At 40.1% G+C, this 24,241-nt stretch overlaps 1 protein-coding gene across 2 annotated transcripts; it reads left to right on the forward strand.

Annotated features, from left to right (window-relative positions):
* The first annotated feature begins 1,785 nt into the window (after positions 1-1,785).
* On the forward strand, positions 1,786-20,191 carry LOC127959139 (choline transporter-like protein 2). 2 transcript variants are annotated; one of them, XM_052558140.1, is made up of 22 exons: positions 1,786-1,992; positions 10,154-10,202; positions 10,835-10,908; positions 11,049-11,133; positions 11,282-11,366; positions 11,454-11,567; positions 11,752-11,812; positions 11,903-12,029; positions 13,155-13,238; positions 13,384-13,496; positions 13,753-13,884; positions 14,334-14,433; positions 14,665-14,757; positions 14,897-14,981; positions 15,174-15,436; positions 15,523-15,617; positions 15,831-15,934; positions 16,070-16,143; positions 16,230-16,300; positions 16,422-16,510; positions 16,618-16,702; positions 19,626-20,191. In XM_052558140.1, the coding sequence occupies exons 1-22, from the start codon at positions 1,956-1,958 to the stop codon at positions 19,733-19,735; spliced, it is 2,130 nt and encodes a 709-aa protein (XP_052414100.1). In that variant the 5' UTR covers positions 1,786-1,955; the 3' UTR covers positions 19,736-20,191. The 2 variants fall into 2 exon arrangements, with proteins under 2 accessions (XP_052414100.1, XP_052414099.1); XM_052558139.1 differs by lacking the exon at positions 19,626-20,191 and adding an exon at positions 18,175-19,507 and having other exon boundaries at positions 1,787-1,992.
* Positions 20,192-24,241: the final 4,050 nt, after the last annotated feature.

The following is a 24,241-nucleotide window of genomic DNA, read 5'->3' on the forward strand; positions in this document are numbered from 1 at the left end:
ATGAATTAAAAATGGCTAATATCGATTAATTAAGTTTGTTTGATTATGCCACACTCAAAATGGCTGATGGCGACGTCTGAAATCCTGTGGCAAGCCGAAGGCGTTTCCCGGCACCGCGCGCTCTGATTGGATGATCATAACAGACTCGTGTGCGGGGAGGAATTTTTAAAGTGATTTGCTCTGTTGTAACCTTTACTGTCTATGGTTGTAACAGGGTTCCTCAAATCTTGACCTGGGGGGCCAATCTGCTGCAGAGTTTAGCTACATCAAACTCACCTACCTGTGATTTTCTAATGATCCCGAAGACATTGATTAGCATGCTCAGGGGTGTTTGATTAGGTTACAGCTAAACTATGCAGGAAAGTGGATCTCTTGGGCCAGCTTTGAATATCCCTGCAGACTGTATAAGGGTTGTAACATAAAATGACTGCTGGGTCATATCTCTGTTATGAATATATTTCCATGTCGTGCACGTGCTGCAGGTTGCTATAATACATGGTTTTGCAATAATCCATACTCCATAATCCATAATCCAGTTGGTTACTTTAACGTTACAGAATCATTGTAATTTGGTTAATTCATTTTGGACTGAAGTAGGTAATTAATAAAGAATGTCTATTTTTCCATCTATAACTTGCTGGGACATGGTGAAATTTGGAGTACATTTTTGGAGGACTTTGTTGTAAATTGTTTACTTCTTATACTAAAATACCTTATTCACACATGTAAAGTTTTGAAAATCAGCTTGATGTCTTTAAAAACGAGCTAGCGATGTATACAGATGTCTTAAAAATTATAAGAAGTGCTAAAAATTGATAGCCTGAATAGTAAGTAGCCTAATAGTAAGTCGCTTTGGATAAAAGCGTCTGCTAAATGCATAAATTAACATTTTAAATTAAAATTTGATTCGAGAAATTATTTGATTTGTTTAAACAGTATGATTTTGTTTAATCCCCTACATTGTTTATGGTTGAATGAATGAATGTGTTTTTTTTATTTTATTTTATTTTGATGTATTTCTCGTAGGCATTTTGTTTTTCTGTTATATATGAATGCCTCAGTCTGTGAGGACCTAAAGTTGTACTTACGTTAGCCTATATTGTTCTGTTAATGCTGAAAAAAGTTATATATCTTATAGGCTATATATGGTTTACGTAATTGTATTTATTTATTTATGTATGTATTTTTAAACCAAATTGTAAAATGCTGTCAACATTTAAACTTTATAATCTTACTTTTTTGTCCTTTCAGTAGTTCTATAAACAATCTTTAATGTGTCTTTAAAACGGTTTTGTAAAGGGTCTGTACCAAGAAATCGCACTTTGTCACCTGGTGTGAAACTTGATCCTGTTTTATTACATTATTGATGACAATTGAGTATCAGATTTGGTAAGTATTGTTAAAACATACATTTAATTAGTATTTCTAGGAACCGTCCTGTTATTCCGCCAAACTGCGTGAATTTGCACTTTTTCACGCCAAAGTTCTTTGTTAGAAACAAATATTGCATTCAAACAAAATGTATCATTATCATACAGAAACGATGAATGTATAGCCTAGAGCATTATTTAGAGTAAGTTAATCTTTAAAAACTGAATGAGTATTGTATGAATTGTGTGTTATTTTTGTAATTCTATATCTAGAATAATCAAAACTCTGACTCCTTTATACGCCAAACGCTGGCGATTTTCAGCGAAGGAGCGTTTACGTTTCATTGGCTGTGACGGCTGTCTGTCATTTTTTCCCTTTCTCTCATTGGTGGGTTCAGCCCTCGCGCTCTCTTCTCGGAAAAGCGAAACCCGTCGTCATGAGTGTACTGTAGAATATGCTGATGTTTGCCTCACACTTCCACTGAAGAGCAGCGGAATTACTGATTACCCATTCCTCACAAGATTAGGATACTGTTCATTTCGATTTTTAAGTGACTGCCACAAGTGCGCATTTTTTATTTTCAAATGGAGCCGGAGGAGAAAGATCCAGATTCCAAATATGGTAAGACATTTTAATGTTTAAGGGTTCCTCCTTCTGAAAGTGCTGGGGATGGTCCTCTGATGGAAACAATTACTGATGCGTGGGGCGTGGGTCTCAGGCATTTTGATGAAGAATAACAGTAATGCAGACTTGCACACTGGTGCTCGACAGTCATGCGTGAATGTATTGAAGCAATGCATTAGACCGTTAGACCGGTGTGTGTGTGAGAGAGAGAGGATACGGCAGGGCGGATGTAATCAAGAAAACAATAGGCGTAGGCTCAAACACATGGCTGGCGTAATTATTCCCAGGTCGATATTTACTGCGATCATCATATTGTTTTATAATGCGCCCCAATAAGTAAACGTGACTATAACTGCGTCTCTCATTGCCTGCTATCACGCACGGATTATAAATGGAGTTCACATCAATGTTGCCTGTTAATGTTAGTGTAACAGTAAGACTGAATGTCTGTTTGGACAGTTTTAGTGGATTTCTCCACTTTAAATCAAACTAATACTAATATATACTATAATATAATAATATATAATAAAATATATACTAATATAATTGAAATATAAAAAGATTTGTAAAAAAGAGAGCGTTTTATTAACTAAATGCAATACTTGTTCAAGTTATTCAGAAAAGGCAAATACTCTACTTTAAAACAAAAATGAATTTTTCATGACCTTGCAATGCTTGAATAATCGTCATGACGTTTGCCATAAAAACATAGTAACCACATGTAAAGATTTTCCATTACCATGCTAACAGCTGTGTGGTTTCTATAAAACCAGAATACCTGTATAGAAACAACAGGTAGCATCTATAAAAAGTAATTTATTTTAGTATAATTAGGATATTGTTATAGTTTGATTCATATTTTAAATTAGTGTTTTATTTTTTATATATTCCTTGTTGATATTTATTGTAAAAGTTGAGTTTTTTTTTAAATAGGCTAATATTTAAATAAATAATATTTCTTTGTTACATTTATTTATATTATATAGAGAGAGTGATTTTGTCCTTAGTAATAATTAAAAAAATATTTTATTTCAGCTAAAAAAATATTAGTTTTTTTCTGGTTAAGTTTAATTTAGTCAGAAATGTTCAAGAAATGTTTTTTCAAATGTTTTTAATTAAATATAACATCCCTGCAACATTTAGGACAAACATAGGTGAATTCCCTTACTTGTCTTTACTTACTGTAAATCTAAATGTCCACTAAATTATTATAGTTATTGAAGTTTATGAACCATTTTAAAACTTTTGTCCCAATATTATTGGTAGACAAAATAATAGAGACAGAAAAGAGGATCAAGACCAAGTCCAGTTTTTCCATAACCACCACAGTTCATTATGTCAAATAACTCACACTGAAAGTGACTTATATAGGGAGTAAAGTAACAGATTTATGTCTTATTTTTCATTATGACATAGGAAATAATTCATTTTCACCAGTGTGTAATTTTGCTGGAGTAATTTATAGCTTCAGTGTGATTTTCAGAAAATGAGGCTTGAAAATAGCCTGGTTCAGTGATCTGCTTCTCTACTCAAGGGTTAAAGATATTAACACTCCTTGATTGCTTCATCATCTTAAAGATCCTCATTTAAAATTTTAATTAAAATGAAAAAAGCCTGATGAAGCAATACATACCTAAACTAGATTAAGCTGAGGATTCAGACTTCCTAAAGCCTATCCTCCTGTTTCTTCTAGAGCCCCAGTCTCATTCCTGAACTTCATTTGAAGGTTTTTTGAAGTTCTGCTTTGGAGAACAAGTTGTAACGTGCTTTTAAAGAGTCTGGGCAGGAGTGACGTATTTCTACATGCTCAGATGACTTTTTGTCATCTTCTGGATTGCAATACGGTCTCTTAACCACATGAACACCAGAGATCATTATAGTAAATCTCTGACTAAGACTGGGAAATGCCTCCTCGTGATGTGTATGAGACTGTAACTTCTCTAAGGCTCATTCGTGAATGACAATGATACTCTTCTCTCCAGTTGCCTAGCAATCCCACAACATTGCAACGCCAATATACCTACAAAGGCATCTTAAATATCCATTCCCCTTATTGTGTCTGGAGATCACGTGACTTTGGAGGTGGAAAAGGTCAGTTTGAAACAGGGGCCAAAGTTAGTGATTAGAATCAAGCTGTAGGTTGCCTTCTGGCCATATGTCTGATCAGATCAAGTGTGAGAATAATGCTTGTTCTGTAGAAAAGACAGAGCAAACTGATAACACACAGCCATGCCTTTCCACATAAACAACAGCTGTGCACTACAGATTGGCTTTATGAAAATAGCTCCCTTTTTTGGCATTTTAAAATGTCAATCTGATCGCTTGAATTGCAGTTTCCTCCCAGAAACCCTGATGCTGTTGAGCACTGCTTTTAACAACACAGATGCCACTAATCTAACTTGCATGGAATGGAAAGGTTTATTTGTTGGAAATGTCAACAATTGTCTACATGTCATTGAAATAAACAACTGACCATTAGTGTTCACCATAAATCCTCTATGATTGTCAAAATTGCTTTAAAGGTAAAATTAGAAATGAATGGCTTCTCGAGTCAGATTGACAGCTGGAAAACTCAAGATTTTGATACACAAGGTTCTGAGTCGGGTGGGCCATAACCATTAAACATGGCGCAAGTGGGAATCATTGCATTAGTTTCCCCACAACATCTACGCAACTTTCTTGCATTACAGTCATGTGCATTTATGTAAGTCAATAATCATTTGACCCCCCCCCCCCAACACACACCGAACTCACACACTTAACATAATATAACATACAAATATACAACATTAATTAATTTTAAACCACACAAAGTCAACATGTTGGTATTTCTTGCTAGGAATCCTCCATAGAATAAAATAAAAGTTTATTGATCTTTGAAAAGGTGTACCTGCGTTATTAAAAACTGGTCTTAGAACGACAATATTATCGTTTGTCGCGATAATTTCTTGGACAATTTATCATCCAGCTAAATTTGTTGTCGTGACAAGCCTAGTAATAACAAGTGAACTGTTTTGTTTGTTTGTAAACCAGATGTAGTGTTGAGGAGGGGTGAGAAGTGTGTGAGTTCGGTTTGTGTTGGAGTTGGGGGTGTGTGTCAGAGAGCAGAATTCAGTAAGGAGACAGCTGTAGGGAAAAATCTGTTCCTGAATCTGCTGGTCCTTGTCCGGAGGCTCCTGAAGCCCCTCCCAGAGGGCAGGAGGTTAAACTGTCTATTGTCAGGGTGAGAGGAGTCCTTTAGAATGCTGTGAGCTGGACATAGAAAGCATTTCCTCTGGATGTCCTCAATAGCAGGAAGTGGTGTCCCTGTGATGCCTTGGGTGGTTTTCAGCACCCTCTGCAGTGCCTTGCGCTCAGCAACTGAGCATTTCCCATACCAGACTGTGATGCAACTGGTCAGGATGCTCTCGATCACACATCGGTAAAAGTTCACCAGGCATAGCTGTCAACATTGAACATCGAAAACAAGTGAGATTTCCCGGAATCCATCCCCAAAATAAGGGATTTTTTTTTTTTTTTACACTATTCTTATCCACAAACTTAAAAAAAAAAGCACTAATCATTAACAGTCTAAAGAGTTTATAACTACACAATATATATTAAAGAATGACAGACCAATTGATATGTTAAAAGTGATTTATTCATGAACAAGGTAATATTAATAATAATTTAATATTAATAATAATTTTGTGCTGCGTTTTTCCTGACAACGACAAATGTTTCAGTAGGCATAATTGGAACCTACATGGCTGCTTGTCAGGTAGTGGAAGGTGGACTCCCATTTACTCAAATATCAGCATAATGTCCTAGGTTTTGGTTGGTGATTAATTCAGTGATTTTGGCATTCCGCGTCCTGATCCATCATCGCACATCACACTCATCTACTCTACTCTCGAAGTTACTTCCAGTTACTTTTTCCCTCTTCCTCCCGCACGCTGGCGCCGCTGCAACTGTCTTCTTCTTCGATGGTAGCCTAAGCTACTGTATTCTGCCACCTGCTTTACTGGAGGTCTAGCAATCCAAGTGCTAGCCACTTCACAGACACAGATAGTTGCATGTTCTGAGTTAACACAGAGTGTAAAAATACAGGATATTTTACGGGAAAATACTAAAACGAGAAGACAGTGGGAAAAGAGCTAAAATACGTGAGAAACCCGGAAAAAAACGGGAGGGTTGACAGCTATATCACCAGGATGGCTGAAAACAGCTGGTTCTTCTTCAGTGTCCTGAGGAAGAAGAGGTGCTGGTGAGCCTTCTTGACCAGGCTGGAGGGGTTTGTGGTCCAGGACAGGTCCTCTTAGATGGTGGTTCCCAGGAACTTGAAGCTGGACACATGTTCAACAAGCATCCCGTTAATGTGGATGGGGTCATGCGTGCTTCCTTCCTTCTTCCTGAACCCACAATGAGCTCCTTTTTCTTGCTGGTGTTAAGAAGCAGGTTGTTGTCAGCGCACCATGCGGTGGGTGTGTTCCTCCTCCCTGTAGGCAGTCTCATCGTTGTTTCTGATGAGGCCAATCACTGTGGTGTCATGTGCAACCTCAATGATGGAGTTGCACAGGCTTGCAGTCGTGGGTGTAGAGGGAGTAGAGGAATGGGCTAAGTACACGGCCCTGTGGTACCCCGGTGTTGAGTGTGATGGTGGTGGAGCAGGTGTGGCCTGACTTAACATGCTGAGGTCTGTTGTTCAGAAAGTCCATAATCCAGTTGCAGAGGGAGTTGTTGATGTCCAGGTCTCCAAGTTTTGTGGTTAGCTTGGAGGGAATGACAGTGTTAAATGCTGAACTGAAGTCAACAAACAACATCTGTGTTGCCATTGTCCAAGTGTGTACCGAGTGCAGCACTGCGCATACTGCATCCTCTGAAAGTGAAAGTCTTAACATTTGCCAAGTATGGTAACCCATACTCGGAAGTGGTGCTCTGCATTTAACCCATCCAAGTACACACACACAGCAGTGAGAAGTGAACACACACCCAGAGCAGTGGGCAGCTATATATCCAGTGCCCGGGGAGCAACTGGGGGTTAAGTGCCTTGCTCAAGGGCACTTCAGACATGAGTATTCAGGGTGGAAGAGAGCGCTGTTCATCTACTCCCTCCCACCTACACGCCAGTACCGATATTCAATCCGGCGACCTTCTGGTAACAACTCCAGCTCTTTAACCATTAGGTCACAGCTGCCTCACCCACAGCTGCCCCACTTCCTCATTGTTCCTATTGCTATGGTAGGCAAATTGGGGATGGGAAGCAGTCCTTGATGTGTGCTAGGACCAGTCGCTCAAAGCACTTCATAATGATGGGTGTGAGTGCTACAGGTGGTAGCCATTTAGGCACATCGGGGAGGAGTATTTCGGCACTGGCACAATGGATGTGGACTAGACTTGTGCCAGTATTAGTTTCGGTACCAAACGGTTCCCAGGCAAATTCCAAATGGAAGTGATTATCCTTATCTCCTTGGAGTGGGGACATTGGAGTGAGCAGAGCACGTGGATGTCAATATGTAGTGGTTAGGAATGCACTTGGCAAATGGAGCAACATTATTTCCTAATTTTCTTCAACTGGTATGTTCCTGTGACAATGCAGGACGTGTCCGTCAGCAGATTCCCTGATGGACGCAGACATAAAATCAATATACAATTAAATTTTTTTTTTTATATATATATTAGTTTTTATATATTATACAGCGTATTGAAAAAACTTTTTAGAAATATAAAATGCATGTTTATTTGCAACAGTTATGCAAACAACAATAAAAAGACATTTTTGACAGTAAAACGGATGCGTGGGCATGGGAACATCCCAGCTGAAGACGATGAGGAAATTTTGTCGCTCCTTTTGCCAAGTGCATTTCTAACGATTACTTAATGTAGTAGTTAACGTGCCCTACTCACTCCAAAGTCCCCACTCCAAGGGGATAGGGATGATCACTTCCCCGGGAACCGTTCGGTACCGAAACTAATACCGGCACAAGTCTAATGTGGGCTTAAAGCATTTAGCTTGCAGCAGTACTTGGCATTTTTGATGCCCCTCCTCAGGTTAGCCCAGCATCATGTGATCTGAGTAGTGTTGCGGGCTTTCAGCAGGAGTCGCACCTCCTTGTTCATCCATGGCTTATGATTAGGGTACGTTGTGATCTGTTTTTCTGTTGTGACACTGTCAATGGTGGTGTTGATGTAATCCGCTTAACGCTTCAACTAAAATACATGAGACTCTTTTTTTTTTTCTTCTTGCCCTAGCTCTTCTCCTTCCATGTTGTCATCCTCCTCCTCCTCTTCCTCCTTCTTCTCCTCTATCTCTCCGTTCTCCCTCACCAGCTCCTACACTTCCTCTTCCTTCATTTCTTTCTCCACTCCAAAAGTACACATTTGCACATTACTGTATGTGGGTTATTGATTGAAAAAGACTGGATATTATTCACAGCTACACTTTTATTAGTGGTCTGATGAAACAAATAAGAAACAATAAAATAAAAAACACATTGTCATTGTGAAATAGAAAAGAAAAAGAAATATGGGCACCAAAGCGAAAGTAAAAATGAGAATGTCCATTGTTAGAATTTGTAACTCTTGTTTTGTTCTCGGTCTATATATACTTTCCAATTGAAGGTTTATGAGATGTACCTTTGAGCTATTTCAGAAAACTGGTTTGCCACTGTTTGATCTATATTCACTTCATTATTGAAAGTCAAGATTCACTTGAACAATTCATGGCAAATTTATAAAAAGTCTAATAGAAATGTGTAGAAAATATGCTTGACAGTTTATGACAAGTAGATCAACCATTTTGCATTGACTGTAATGACTCATACGATGAACTAATGACCCAAGGTTTTGAAGATTAAGCCTATCGCCATCTTTATTTATATGGCGCTTTCTTCTTATTGGCTATGATTTTTTAAAACATCCTATTAGTACAGCTTAAAATAAAAGTGTTTAAAAACAACACCATTTTAGATATAAAAATAGATAGATAGATAAAAAAGCTCTCTCAGCATAGTATGTTGTGTAATATGCTACACATTTAAGGTTAAGGAAGTGCATGTTCTGAGAATAACTGAGGATAACTGAGAATTACTGAGGATGAGAACCATGACTAGTTTCCTGTTTCAAAACACAGGAAGTGGTGTAGAGTCTGTCTGCTGGTAACTGTAAACATTAAGACTAAAAATACTGAAAAGAGGGTCAAATGGGAAGTGGTTGGTATCATGGGAAATCAAGTTTTTTTTTGTTTTTATCAGGAAGGCATTTTCAAACTTTTAAATATGCTTACTTTTAAATGGAGTAAATATGTTATGCATAAATTGTGGCTATTTGTATTACTGTTTAATGATTTATTTTGTTGAAAGAGAACTACTTAACTTTGAGTTCCCACATGAATAGGTTATTAGTATGTGTCAGGATAGCAGGACGTGAAGAGCATCAGTGAGAGATGCTGGACGCTGTTTGGAAAGCTCAGGTCATTAGGAAGCTGTTTGTGGATGGCTAAGAGCGTCTGCTTCACTGAGGATTGCTCTAAATGGATGGCACCTCAATAAAAGAAACCTTCAATAGTGCACACTAGTGTAGTGTAGTGTCTCAAGGGCCTTTAGGATGGCAACAAAAATGAAGCTATCTCAGCCAAAGGGCCAATAACAGGAAAGACTCTTTCTAATTAATTTCGAAGTATCCGTATATAAGCAAACTCCTTAAATCAATCCAACAAAAAGGAAAAACATAAATAAATAAATTGAATTGTTTAGACCAGCATGCTTCGGGAATGGGCCTTGAATAGAAGAATTTCATAACATTTACTTCAGCCACTACAGCATGCACTTCCTCGGCTCAAACTGCTTCCCTAAATAAACACTGCAGCTTTGCCAAATTCACACTTGGCCCAAGTTTATTGAAAGTGAGGCCTTGCACACATGACTGAAGAATTCACAAACACATGCCAAATATTCAGCTCAGTTAGACAAATACGCCACAGCTTCTAAATGTTCCTGATAGCTCAGCTTTCTAGCTTTGAAAATGGAAATTCACTGTATTATTAAGAGTTTTTCAAAATTACTAATTTTTGACGCATTATATACTGTTATCATGTAAAATAGAAAGAAACTTATTACATTTATTTCTGGACATACCCACAAATGATGTAAATAAATACACAATTTTAATGTCTTCACAGGTGATTCAAGGAAATTTGACCCCACATTTAAAGGCCCAATTTATAACAGGTGAGACGACCTTGATAAGCCAAATCTAATGTTTAGAAACTATGTACATATCTGTATTTGAGATCACTGTTATTTTAATGTCATTTATTGTACTATTATAGTTGACATATACAGTAATTTCACTTTAATGTGAAAGTTTTAGTATTTTTGCCATTTATTATTATATTGTCTTGTTTTTTTTTTTTGCTATTTTATAAGGTATTTTATGTCTGTCTATATAGTATTTTTTTATGTTATTAAATATATTTATAAAATCTTGTTAAAATTAGTAAATTGTTATTCAGTATTCAAGCTTGACTTATTTTAGTAGCTCAACTTAAACTAAAGGAAAAAGAGAAGTATTGAAGTAGCTGAAATAAAATGTTAAATTAAAAATTAAAAATAAATGAATGTTAAAATAAAATCAATTTAATACATATATTAGGCTCTTTTTTTAATTGCATGTTAAATAGATTTTATTTCTAGTAATGACTTTTTTATGGTTTAAAAAAAAGTTTTAATTAACGATAAGAACCCTGTCTGAGACATGCAATTGCAGTGAATTAAACTTTAATTTTAACATCCGTCTTATAAACATCTATGTCAAGATTTGTGTTGTAGCACTGAGTGTGTGTGCTTTTCTTGGTGAACAGGGGCTGCACAGACGTTCTCTGTTGTATCCTGTTCATCTTGGCCTTGCTGGGCTACTTTGCAGTTGGGATTCTGGGTAAATTTCATTCTGTTCATTTTCTAATTTTTATGCACAGTGCCACTATATGTATATGGGCAGAAAGCATTAAACCGTGTCCATTTCAGAGGACAAGTTATTGTCTTTCCACACTGAGAATGCTGTATCTTTTGTTCCAGCATGGTCTCAGGGTGACCCTCGGAAAGTGATTTACCCGACAGACAGTAAGGGTCAGTTTTGTGGACAGGTCGGCACCCCACTTGAGTGAGTAAAGCTGTTTCTTTGAAAACCGTGTTTCACTTTGTCGTCACAATAGACTTTACATGTAATTATGTGGTTAAATTGTGAAATAGGATCTTACTCCGATGTATCTCAGACATGACTGTTCATTTTTTCCTGTCTGAATATTCAGAAATAAGCCCCTGCTGTTCTACTTCAACATCATGAAGTGTGCCAGTCCTCTGGTCCTGCTGGAGTTACAGTGTCCCACCACGCAGGTTTGGCACAGTCTCAGTTCTATATAGTGTTTGTCACACACATTTTCAATACAGAATGTTACAGTTGTTTTTATGTTTATTGCACAGATCTGTGTGGAGAGATGTCCAGATAAATTCATGACTTTAGTGAAAGCATTACAAAATAAAGATGACAGGGAATACTACAAGCAATTCTGCAAGGAGGGAGTTGACATGAACAAGGTGAGAATACATTTTTAACATATCATGATAAAAATTATTACAGTAGATAGCATTTTGATCATAGTGCCCACCCCTAGTATTTATAGCGCAGTGGTTTAAGGTTTCGGATAGCAAACATAAAAAGAACCATTTGTACTGCAGCTAAGAAAACATGCTTCACAGGGAAATTTGTTTCTGTTTCCAGAAAGCTCCTGAAATCCTGAAGAATGGCTTGTGCCCTTCAATACTCACACCCAGCAAGAATTGTAAGCCTTTAAATCTTACAAAACTTGATTGTTTCATCACATAAATTACTGTTCGGTTGCATTAAAATGCTGAAATTCCCTCTGTTACAGTCACACGGAGATGCTTGCCTGCTCTCGAGAGCTTGAAAGGTGGTGTAATTGTGGTTGGCAACAAAACTACGTTCGAAGATGATAAAGGACAAAATATAAATGCAACAGATCTCCTTGAAGCCTCAAAGTTAGTAATATTATTATTATTTGTATTTAATCAGTGTTTTTTTCAGTGTAATTAATATACAATTATAGTTCTTACTAATGTTTTGAATTTATATATATATATATATATATATATATATATTAGGGCCGGGACTTTAACGCGTTAATTGAGATTAATTAATTAATTACACAAAAAATAATGCGTTAACTAAGATTAATTAATTACAGAAAAAAAATCCTGCATTTTTAATAACTTATTTTTGCACCGCGGAACGTTTCTCACTGGATGAGTTTCGGCGGGACCAATTATACTGGAGCACCAACTAGCGTTCGCATATCACTGCAGCACATCGAGCCTGAAGTATCACCTCAACGCAAAACATATAGCAGCTTGCGTGGACTTTACACTTTATGTTGAACTATGTATTATTTTGTTGGTGCAACAGTTTATGTTGAACTTCTTTATTGTTTTGGCCAAGGTTATTGAGAGTTGGACTTAGTATGTTATGGCCTCTGAAGCAACAGAGAGATGTTTTCTAATAGTCAGTGTTTCCAATGTTCTGAATGTAATTGACAGTATTGTGTTTTACTTAAAAAAAACACTTTACAGAAGGTTCCAGCACCTATAAGCTTCCTGAATTTCTGAAATGTACCATTTCTAAATTGTTTCTAAATATGCTATTGCTACACTTCATGGCAAAAATTGCACTGGTCTGCTAGACTTTGTTGAACAAAAATAAACAATATTTTGTTGCTTAAGCTTATGTATTCAGTCATTATTCATTGGTATACTATAAATCCATGTGAAAAAAAATTACTTCTCACTTTTCTTAGGTCAAATATTTATATGCGATTAAAATGCGATTAATTTCGATTAATTAATTACAAAGCCTCTAATTAATTAGATTAATTTTTTTAATCGAGTCCCGGCCCTAATATATATATATATATATATATATATATATATATATATATATATATAATTCAGTTTAATTTTAGTTAAGGTTTTAGTCATTTACATTTTTATATATGTCTGTATACTTTTAATAATTTGTATGAATTTAAACTAGCTCAGCTTGGCAACTAGCTGAAAACATTTAGATTATATTATGTGGTTACATTGAAATATAACCGTTATTTTTTGCAGGAAGTCTAATGTTGTGGTTGAGGCCCGGGCGGTAGCCATGAGGATCTTCGAGGACTACACTCGGTCCTGGCACTGGATACTCCTGTAAGCATGTGATATTCTAGGCTCATTTTAGTTCCTCTCCATTCAGTGTTTGGTTATGGCTGTCTGATTTAGTGAGTTCTAGTGTTTACTACTGTAGATGAATTACACTCGCATTGATCAAATCTCTATTTGCGTTCTTTTTCAGCGGCTTGGTGATCGCCATGCTGGTCAGTCTGATCTTTATTCTCCTCTTGCGCTGTCTGGCTGGAGTCATGATCTGGGTTATGATCTTCATGGTCGTCATTGTTATTGGATACGGTAATGTTTCTTGTCTTGTCTACAGCTCTCAAATAACATTATGTTTCGCACATTTATCCTAATTACACAGAAATTCAAGCCTGGGCCTGGACGTTCTATTCATTGTAAATCTCATCATCGTCATCACTGATTTCCATTTTCATCTACTGTATTGTAGTAATGTCATAATTTACTATATTAAAGAAAAATAGTGCAATATCACAAAGAATTTGTATATATTTCATCTCTGTTTATCTCCTCTCCTCATTCTCTTCAGGTATTTTCCATTGCTACATGCAGTACGCCAGTCTGAAAGGACAGGCCGGTTCTGACGTCACTATCAAGGATCTAGGTCTACTGACAGACTTTTCTGTGTACTTACAGATTCAGCAGACCTGGCTTGCCTTCAGTGAGTTTTTATATCAGTTATCTCAATTATTTGAAATACAATAATTAATGCGCCACCATTCAAAAGTTTAAGATAAGTCTTTGATCAAAACTACATTAAGAACAGTGATATTCTGAAATATAAGTTCAATTTAAAAGAATTGTTTACTATTTTAATACGTATTAAATATCATTTGTTTTTCAGCATCATTACTCCGGTCTTCAGTGTAACACGATCCTTTAGAAATCTATTTTTTTCCCCACTTTTTTGATTAATTTATGCATCCTTGGAAAAATAAAAGTGTTGATTTCTTAACATTTGCAATAAACAATACTTATTGGCCCCAAACTTTTGAATGGTAGTGTATACATACATATTCATTAATTAAATGAACACGTTACCTGTTTTCTTTGTCACCTTCAATTTTCATGACATTTTTCTGTGTCCTGTCCTCTTTTGTCGCCACACAGTGATTATCCTGTGTATTGTGGAAGTGGTCATCATCCTTCTCCTCATCTTCCTCAGGAAGAGGCTCTTCATTGCTATTGCTCTCATCAAAGAGGCCAGCAAGTCAGTCTACTTTCTTCCTGTAGCGCAAACTGTGTTTTTAGACTTGTTGCTGGTGTTGTTTAGTCTCGTATTCCATATTACTGCTTTCTTTAGGTACTCTAATAGCATTAGCAGTTAAACAGCAGCGCTATCCTCAGTGTGATCGATTCAATGTGGCTTAAAATCATGAAATAATAATTAGTTAACTCGAGTGTTAGACAGGAAGTCCTAATAACCACATCTATTTTTCAGGGCCATCGGTCATGTGATGTCTTCGCTGTTCTACCCCCTGCTGACCTTTGCCCTACTGTCTTTAGTCATCGCATACTGGGCCATCACCGCCGTGTATCCTACAGAAAATAATGCAATCACATCATAAAAAATAGACATGGGCATTACTTATTTCAGTTGTTCGCTGTTGGTAATTTGCTGTTAAACACTGTAGTTTGACATGTGAAATGCGAAATCCTTAACTATTGATTAGGTTTTTGTCAACCTCCAATGAGGCGGTATACAAGGTTTACAATACATCCACATGCATGTATTCCAGAGACACCTGCAACCCTAAGGTCAGTGTCTTTTTATGCTAATTTTGCATAAAATCTTTCTTGATAAACATCATGTTGGCTATTTATTGGCAGTTTTATTGAATTATGTTGAACAGTAGTGTATGTCTTGTTATACTGTAGCATATATTTTAGAACAATGCCTGATAAATGCATATATTTCATAAAGTTGCATTGATTCTATTCTCTTCACAGACTTTCAACACCTCAAATGTCACCACTGAATGTCCTGATGCTGAGTGTCTGTTTGCGTTTTATGGAGGAGAGACGTTATACCACAAGTACCTGATTCTGTTCCAGTTCTATAATTTATTCCTCTTCTTCTGGTGTGCCAACTTCGTGACAGCATTGGGCCAGGTCACACTGGCAGGGGCCTTCGCCTCCTACTACTGGGCATTCAAAAAGCCTGACGACATCCCAGCTTTCCCTGTCTTCAACTCTTTGGGACGGGCTCTCAGGTGCGTGACGAAAGAAACCGTTGCCAGTTTTTTTTTGCCAGTTTCTATCTTTTTTGTATGCTCTATATCACACACTTATTTTTCAGGTATCACACTGGCTCACTGGCATTTGGTTCCCTCATTCTTGCCATCGTTCAGATCATCAGGGTCATACTGGAGTATCTGGATCAGAAGCTGAAAGGTCTCACTACTCCAGTGTTTTCCTTCTTCTTCAGTAGATGTGCTTTTAGACCCCTTTAACTTTTAGCTCAATGTTTGCATTTTGAGCAAACATTGGTCTTTCTTACCCTTATGTTAACTACAACCAGTATGATTTTCTTCTGTGGTGCATAAAGGAGATGTTAAAGAATAAAAGCATATAGTAACAGGAGTTTTCTTGATTCCCTTCTTCCAGGTGCCCAAAATAAATTTGCAAAATTCCTGCTCAGCTGCTTAAAGTGCTGCTTCTGGTGTCTGGAGAAATTCATCAAGTTTCTGAACAGAAACGCCTATATTATGGTACATCTTCATTTCCCTTCTGCACATTTTTTGAACCTTTTGTGGATTGTTTCTGGCATCAGTAGTTTACATTTTATGGTTTTAAGCACTCAAAAACATATTTGCTGAAACCAATTTGGCATATTGTTTTTTCAGGTGGCGATATATGGTAAAAATTTCTGTGCGTCTGCCAAGGATGCATTCTTTCTTCTGATGAGGAACATTGTCCGGTGAGTGTTAAATTAAACAGAATATTTAAGAAACTGTTTTGTTTGTAAAAATGCAATAAACAGTCAAAATGATCTTGTTTTTCTAGTGTGGCCGTTCTTGACAAAGTGACAGACTTCCTCTTATTTTTGGGCAAACTCCTCATCGTTGGAATCGTGGGTGAGTGGTTTGGTCAGACATCATGTGAATCCAGAGGTTTTTTGAGTGGAACTGACTTCTCACATTCCAGTACACTAATGTAAAACAGCACACACTAACTGTTTCGTCTTTCCCTTTTCAGGAATTTGTTCTTTCTTCTTTTTCACGGGCAAGATTAAAATGGTGGAGGTCGCTGCTCCATCCCTTAATTATTACTGGGTGCCTATCCTGGTGAGCGATTTTGATTTACATCAATCCAGCAATACCAGATTTTCCATTTGCAAGATCAAAATTTCCATTTTGCAGGTTGTAATAACTTCTTCTCCCTTCATTTACAGACTGTGGTGACTGGCGCCTATCTGATTGCTCATGGCTTTTTTAGTGTATACGCCATGTGTGTGGACACACTCTTCCTCTGTTTCTGTAAGTGTGAAGCAGCTATATTTATTTCACGAGAAAATACGTAATGAAAAAAACATAAGTTGTCAATTTGTTGGCCGAGTAACAAAACAAGAGTTCTGATTATAGCAGCTGTTGTGTTCGATTTTTAATGGGTGTTCACAGATGTTTAACTTTTATTGCTCAACTTTACCAGCTAAGCACATACGCAGCACTCAAACAGCATTCTTTCCTTTCCCTCAAATGTTGTTCTTTTCTGTAATGCAGCAGATAGAAACAGTGACCACTGGATTTCCACATTTATTTTCTCTATATTCTTTAAAAAAAAAAAAAGTGCCGATAGAGTTTCAAACCTTGAACCAAACCAACCAGCTCTGAGACACATTGCAATATTACAAACAAAGTAAATACATGAAGTATTCAGTCTTTTCAGTTTGTGTATGAGGGAATGAACTATTCATCCAGTGAAGCTATGTAAAAGATGGCAAATGATTTAGAAAAGACAGTATAATATGAAAATATCCACAAATATAAAATACCATATGTGACTCTGGAGCACAAAAGCAGTCATAAATAGCACAGGTATATTCATAGCAATAGCCAACAATACATTGGATGAGTTAAAAATTATAATTTTTGACATAAAAGAAAAAATGATAATGTTATAAAAGGAAAGATCATGTTCCATGAAGATTTCCGTACCATAAATATATCAAACCTTAATTTCTGAGAAGTAAAATGAATTGCTAAGAACTAAGTTTTTAGACAAATCTAAAGGTGATTTTCTAAGTATTGAGATTTTTTTGGACCCTGAGATTCCAAACAATCAAATAGCTGTATCTCGTCAAAATATTGTCCTATCCTAGCAAACCATATATCAATGGAAAACTTATTTATTCAATCTCAAATAAAAAAATGGCCCCTTATGACTGGTTTATTGGTCCAGGGTCATATTTATGTTATTTACCAGATCATATATCATACAAATAAGTTATATTTCATACCATCTTACAACCATATACCATGCATAAGTTTTTTGAGAGTGTAGAGAAAACCGATTTTGTTGTCCACACTGATTCATAGGAGTGGGCAATCACTGCTCATTCCCATTTCTATGGTAACAGGAGCTTTTTTTCAAGACATAGGTTATGTAATTCTCAATTGGCTATTATAACCTTTTTTGTAATCACATCTATGGCTTCTACAGAAGCACATATCATTGTTTCCTCAGAACTTATGGTTTGTCTAAGACATTTCTGTATGGAGAAAATGACTGGGATTTTACTTGTGGGGCTCACTGTTGATATATCTGCATATCACAAATGCTTCCGGGGCTTCTGGCTTGCTTCATGTCTAACCATTTCCTTCTATCTCTCTCTTTTTTCTCTCTTCAACATGATTTTGTCCAATCATGTCCTTGTGCTCCTTTCTGCTACGTGCTTTGTCAAAACACTAACATTTCAAAATAACCATCAAACGCAAACAAAAAACTCAAGGTGAAGATCTGGAGAGAAATGACGGTTCCTCCGACAAACCGTTTTTCATGTCCCCCGAGCTGCACCAGATTTTGTCAATTGAAAAAAGCGCAGAGGAGACGGACCATGCCGATGTACCCGTCATACAGGTACAAGCCGAGGAGGAAGTCCCACTGCAGGAGAATGGAGAGGTGCAGCTTAAAGAGCAGGGCGTCCTAAAGCAGGAGCAGGAAGAAGAGACGCCTCTAAACCAGGAGACGCACCTTGAAGAACCGCCCCAAGAAACACAGCCTCCAGAGGCACCCGCAGCCCACGAGGAGGTTACAACCCAAGAGCCTGAAGCGCCACAAGTGACCCCGCAACAAAACGGACCCCAAGAGTTGGACGCTGAGGACAAGGAGGAACAGGTGGCCCAACCTCAAGCAGAACCACCACAGGCCGAGAACCAACAAGAACAGGAACCAGAGGAACCGAAGCCTCAAGAAAACGGACCTCAAGAGAGCGAGGCACTGCTCACCCCTCAGGATTGAACGGGGAGTCGAAAAATGTTTCAGGGAAGCCTACTGCTTTGGAAACTGGTGCACTTTGGTGGCTTTAAGAAGCCATTAGTATACATTGGAAAGTCCCTCCTTCATTCCCGTCATAATGTTTACTCAGTCAATCAGTTTTGAGAACTGTCTCATAATCAATAATCACTGGTCATAATTAACGGCATGACACAAAATTGTACTCGAAGTATGAGCTGTTTGATTGACAGCTGGTTATGTGGACCTAAACCCCATTAGATATGCCTACATAGCACTTGTAGAATGTGACTTTGTTCGTGTTCATGTAGAACGTTTTAATGTAAGGAGGACATATAAAAGTGTAACGTAGGTCCTTGACTTGTGCCTAAATATCGTTACTTCTCAATGTCTAAATCATATTGAAGAATGCAAAAAGATTTTGCAGCATCCCTATGTTTACAGCAACAACAAAAACATCTGTTTACAGTGATCCCAGCCAAGACCAAACAATGTCATTTTGTAAGAATTTGGGCAAATGCATTTGAAAATTGTGTTGATTTTATGCCTAATTTAATAATTTTATGGTGCAGACAAACAAAAAAATTAAAAAGTGACACTGAAAGAAAGTCAACTTAAAAACGAAACAATCAAAGAAACACCCTTCCGTTTTGGTCTGCTGTGACTGGTTAGTGTACTGACAGATTGCAATCTTTTCAATGCCTGATATTTGTCACTGTTTGCCACTCTGTTGCCTCTTTTTCTACCTCTGTGCTTCACTTTTCTTAATATTTGCATGTTGGTAATGTGATCTCCCAGTGCTTTAATAAATCAAACTCTCTCTTTGTTGAGATCTCAAGCCTTTTATTGCTTCCAAGGCGCTGCTACTATTGTTGGCATTTATGCTTTTTGGCACGTTTCATGTTAAGTTCATGCTATTTTTTGTCTCAACCTAAATTATTCCAACAGTGGAGGATCTGGAACGCAATGATGGCACAGTGGACAGACCATACTTCATGCCAGAGACACTGCTGTCCATCCTCAAGAAGTCCAATGAGGGGGCGAAAACAGTGGACTAAGGAAAGAAGGAAAGATTTATAGAGAAACAAAGCAAAGCAGTGCAGGGACAGAAAAATATCTGCTTGCCAGACTTGCTCTGATTTTATAGCTCAGGCACCAGTGATTAATACCAGTAATTTCAGCCAAAAGTGTTACATATTTGTTACTTTTTTTCTACCTTATTACATGGTTTTGTATTTGTATATATTATGCTTTATTTGACTAGGCACAACTGTCCTAATATCTTTTTCAGTTTCATTTGAATGTCTATGTTACTGAATTACTTTAACCGCATTAGGCCTATTCTTGTGATGACAGTGTTAATTCTTACCATTTTTATATCTGACACTTGAATATAATGAAATTACATTTTGATATGTTTTTGCAGTGTTTTTCAGTGCGTCCATTTGACGCAGCCACTTATATTGTTTGAGGTGATAAAGGAGAGAACTAATAAATATTAATTAGGTCAAGAACGTAATGTCGAATTATTTTTCGGGGCGTACGCAACTTAATATTCATTAGACAATGAAACTTATTTCAGTTACTAGGCAACCAGTTGAAAACAAACGAGGCTCCTGTTCCCTTATCGAGTCGGTCTCTCGACATTACGTATGGGGGAAATCCATTTCCTCGAAATTATGAAGTCTGATTGTGCTTGCAAAGTCTCTGAAGTCTCTTTTGCTTGCAAATAGCCAATGGCGCCCTCGCCCTCACCTGATTGGCTGACAGCCATCAATATAGGTGACAGCGGGGGGCAAAAACCTCAGAAGCTTTTTTCTTCACTTGAGTCTGGTTTCGCCGTGGATTCACGCATACAGAGCGGAAAATTGTGGAAAATTATCCCCTCTCGCGTTCCGGTGATTTTAACTATTAAAGTGTCTCTTTGCCGCATGTGTGGTGGGCCAATTGATTTCCCGGACGCACACGAGCAGTGTGTGCTGTGCCTGGGTCGGGCTCACACAGAGGCGGCATTTGAAGGATCGGGATGTCGTGCCTGTGAGGAGCTTCCCATCAAGATCCTTCGTGCAAGGCTGGCCGTTACCCGTAACGGTGGCCCTGTATCTCCTGCCTCTCCCCTGTCCGCTGCCATCGAGCCGCGAACCGGGAGACTGCAGAGAGCTCCGTCGACAGATTCTGTCGAGGTACTGGCGTCGGCCCAACGCCCACGCCACCCTCATGTGGAAGATCCCCTCTCATAATCTGAGGCCAGTTACCGCCCTCCACTAGAAGCGCGGGAAACGGTCTCGTTTGGATATGACGAGGACGACGCCATGTCTACTAATGCCTCAGACCCGGGAGCGTGGTTCGAGGCCCCGTCTGAAGTTGCCCCCGCCTCGCTGGATGCTGAGCTTATGACGATCCTCACGGAGGTGGTGGCAGATTTGGAATTGGAGTGGACAGCCCCCAAGGAGCTGCTGTCTAAGAGATGGATGGACGGTTCCTTCCTCGGCGCCGGCCACCAGGCTGAAGCCCCGCAGTGACCCGCGCCCTTTTTCTCTGAGGTCCACGAGGAACTCACCCGGTCATGGCGCTCCCCTTATACAGCCCGAGCCCATGCACAGGGGACGCAGCTGCTGACGACGGTGGAAGGGGCGGAGAAATATGGTACGCGCGACCGCCTCCCGTCGAGGATGCTATCGCAGCCAACCTGGCGTCTTCTCCCGGCTGGAAAACCGCCTCTTTGCCTTCTAAGCCATGTCGAGCTACTGCTCACATCGCCGAGAAGGCGTACATATCGGCTGGACATGCAGGATCTGCCCTCCACACGATGGCAATCCTGCAGGTCTTCCAAACTCGGCTCCTGGGGTCCCTGGATGTGGGAAGCCCGGATCCAGAGTCGGTCAGGAAGCTGCACACGGCGGCGGATCTCACTCTCGCGGCGTCTAAAAAGGTAGCGCAGGGAATCGGTCGCAATATGAGCAGCCTTGTGGTCCTGCATCGCCATCTGTGGCTGACGCTGTCCGGCATGCGTGATGCCGAAAAGAGGCAGTTCCTGGATAAACCGATGAGCCCCACCGGCCTTTTCGGTGTCGCGGTGGAATCTCTTTCGGAGAAATACGCCGAGACCGTCAAGCAGTCTAAGATGATGTCTCATCTTTTGGCCGAAACGGTCTCAAGCCCCCCCTGCAGCGAGTTCCAGGTCTTCTTCAGCACAGCGCCAGGCGGGAAATACCAGGCGCGCCTTCCCGAGCGCGACAGAGCATCGTGAGCCTGAGCCACCATTCCGCCAGTGGCAGCCCAGGAAGCCCCGTTTTGGTCCTAAACCGGCCTCTAGCAGCCAAGGGTGCCCGGCGGGCAAGAAGGAGCAGTGTTCCTGATGCTCGTGCCAGGGGGAAGAGAGCACAGGACGTTTTTGTCAGACCCGCGGTGAAGAGGCTGTGTTCCCGCCCAGAGTTCGTCAACGATGTAAATGTTGTGAGAATGAAACCGCTGTGTTCTGTTTCAATAAACATGCATTACATGCCTCAGCAAAAGAGCTTTCTTCCTCCCTCTACTATTACCCGCTACATAAGCGAAGCCTCTCCTCCGAGAGACGCTTCGCAAAGCGGAAGCTCGGGGAAACCCGAGGAGGTGACTATGTATGTTCCCGTGCAAGAAGCCGCGAACGAGTCACCTGCCATTCATATAGCGGTCAATGCTTCCCCGGTGGCTGGCGTGCACGCCCCCCCGCAGCATGCATTAATACCCTTTGTATTGAGTCATCTGAGTGCGTGGGCGATGCTCCCTGCAGCATCTTATTGGGTGATCAACACGATAAAACACGGCTATAAGCTCCAGTTTGCTCGCAGACCACCCAGCTTCGGCGGTGTGATTATGACAGAAGTATCAGAACAGAGCGCCCCGCTGCTACGAGCAGAAATATCCTCTCTCCTGGCCAAACAAGCAGTAGAGATAGTGCCCGAGGAACGGAGAAATTCCGGGTTCTACAGCCGTTATTTTCTAGTTCCGAAAAAGGACGGAGGTATGCGCCCCATCTTAGACCTGAGATTACTGAACAAAGCGCTCACGAAACGCACGTTTAAGATGATAACTGTGAAGCAGATCCTCGCGCACATTCAGCCCGATTATTACTTCATTGCAGTGGATCTAAAGGATGCTTACTTCCACATCCAGATAGCCCCACATCACAGGCGCTTCCTGCGTTTTTCATTCGAGGGTGTGGCGTACCAATTCAAAGTGTTGCCGTTTGGGCTCGCTTTGGCTCCCCGTGTATTTACAATGTGCATGAATACAGCGCTCGCTCCCCTAAAGCTCAGTGGAATGCGCATACTGAACTATCTCGATGACTGGTTAGTCATCGCACGGTCGAGAAGCGCTCTCAAGGAACACAAACACAGACTCCTCGCCCATCTGACAGGTTTGGGGCTGTCTGTGAACATTCAGAAGAGCACACTGCAGCCGCGCCAATATATCACATTCCTGGGTATGATACTGGACTCGCGCACTATGATTGCGAAGCTGTCAGAGCCGAGAATCCAGTCGATTCACAATACACTAGCCCTCTTCGTTCAAGGCAGAGCTATCCCCTTAAGAACGATTCAGAGGTTGCTCGGTCTGATGGTGGCCGCAGCCTCCGTCTGCTGACTGTGCTTGTTACACATGAGACCGCTTCAACACTGGTTACAGAGCCGAGTGAAGCCGCGGGCGTGGAGAGCGGGAACGGAATGCCTTATCATAACGCGTTCATATTCGAGCAGGGTGCTGCTATGGGCAGAGTGGTCAGACGTGTAGTGGTCACTACGGATGCTTCACTATCAGGCTGGGGAGCCCTATGCGATGGCAGACCAGCATTCGGTATGTGGACAGGGGACCAGACGCACTGGCATATAAACTGCTTGGAGATGGAAGCGGTTCATCTAGCGCTGCAGAGTTTCCTTCCGTTTGTGAAACACCGTCATGTTCTCATCAGAACGGACAACACGGCGGTGGTGGCGTACATCAATCGCCAGGGAGGTTTGGGTTCGCAATCCCTGCAGGGATTAGCGAGACAGCTGCTGTTATGGACGGACAGGGTACTTCTGTCGATTCGAGCAGTGCACGTACCGGGCAGTTTGAATTGCGGCGCGGACATGCTGTCCAGGGACGGCATTGTTCACGGAGAATGGAGGCTCCATCCGCAAACGATAAATATGATCTGGAATCTGTTTGGCAAAGCGGAGATCGACCTCTTTGCATCATAAGAGAACGCCCACTGCCCTCTGTACTTCTCGCTGACAGCATCCCCCCTGGGGGAAACGCGCTGTCGAGCCGCTGGCCCAAGGGACGGAAGTATGGCTTTCCCCCAGTCAAGTTAATGTCGCTGGTGCTGCAAAAGATCAGGGAGGAGAAATGTGCGTTGCTCCTGGTAGCACCCAAATGGCCCAACCAGCCATGGTTCCCGGAACTGATGAACATGTCACGGCTTCCCCCGTGGCGGATCCCGCCGAGGAGGGACCTCTTATCCCAAGCGAGGGGCACCATATGGCAACCCAACCCAGAGCTTTGGGACCTGCATGTGTGGCAGATCAGGGTGGAGTATATCA

Source organism: Carassius gibelio, chromosome B6, assembly GCF_023724105.1.
Source record: "Carassius gibelio isolate Cgi1373 ecotype wild population from Czech Republic chromosome B6, carGib1.2-hapl.c, whole genome shotgun sequence".
NCBI classification, from domain to species: domain Eukaryota; kingdom Metazoa; phylum Chordata; class Actinopteri; order Cypriniformes; family Cyprinidae; genus Carassius; species Carassius gibelio.

What these genes read in the sequence shown, in the direction of transcription:
- LOC127959139 (XM_052558139.1), top strand. Translation starts at nt 1,956, where the DNA reads ATGGAGCCGGAGGAGAAAGATCCAGATTCCAAATATG. An exon ending in AGATCCAGATTCCAAATATG is followed by an intron (nt 1,993 to 10,153) that starts GTAAGACATTTT and finishes ATGTCTTCACAG; the next exon opens with GTGATTCAAGGAAATTTGAC. An exon ending in CGTCATTGTTATTGGATACG is followed by an intron (nt 13,497 to 13,752) that starts GTAATGTTTCTT and finishes CATTCTCTTCAG; the next exon opens with GTATTTTCCATTGCTACATG.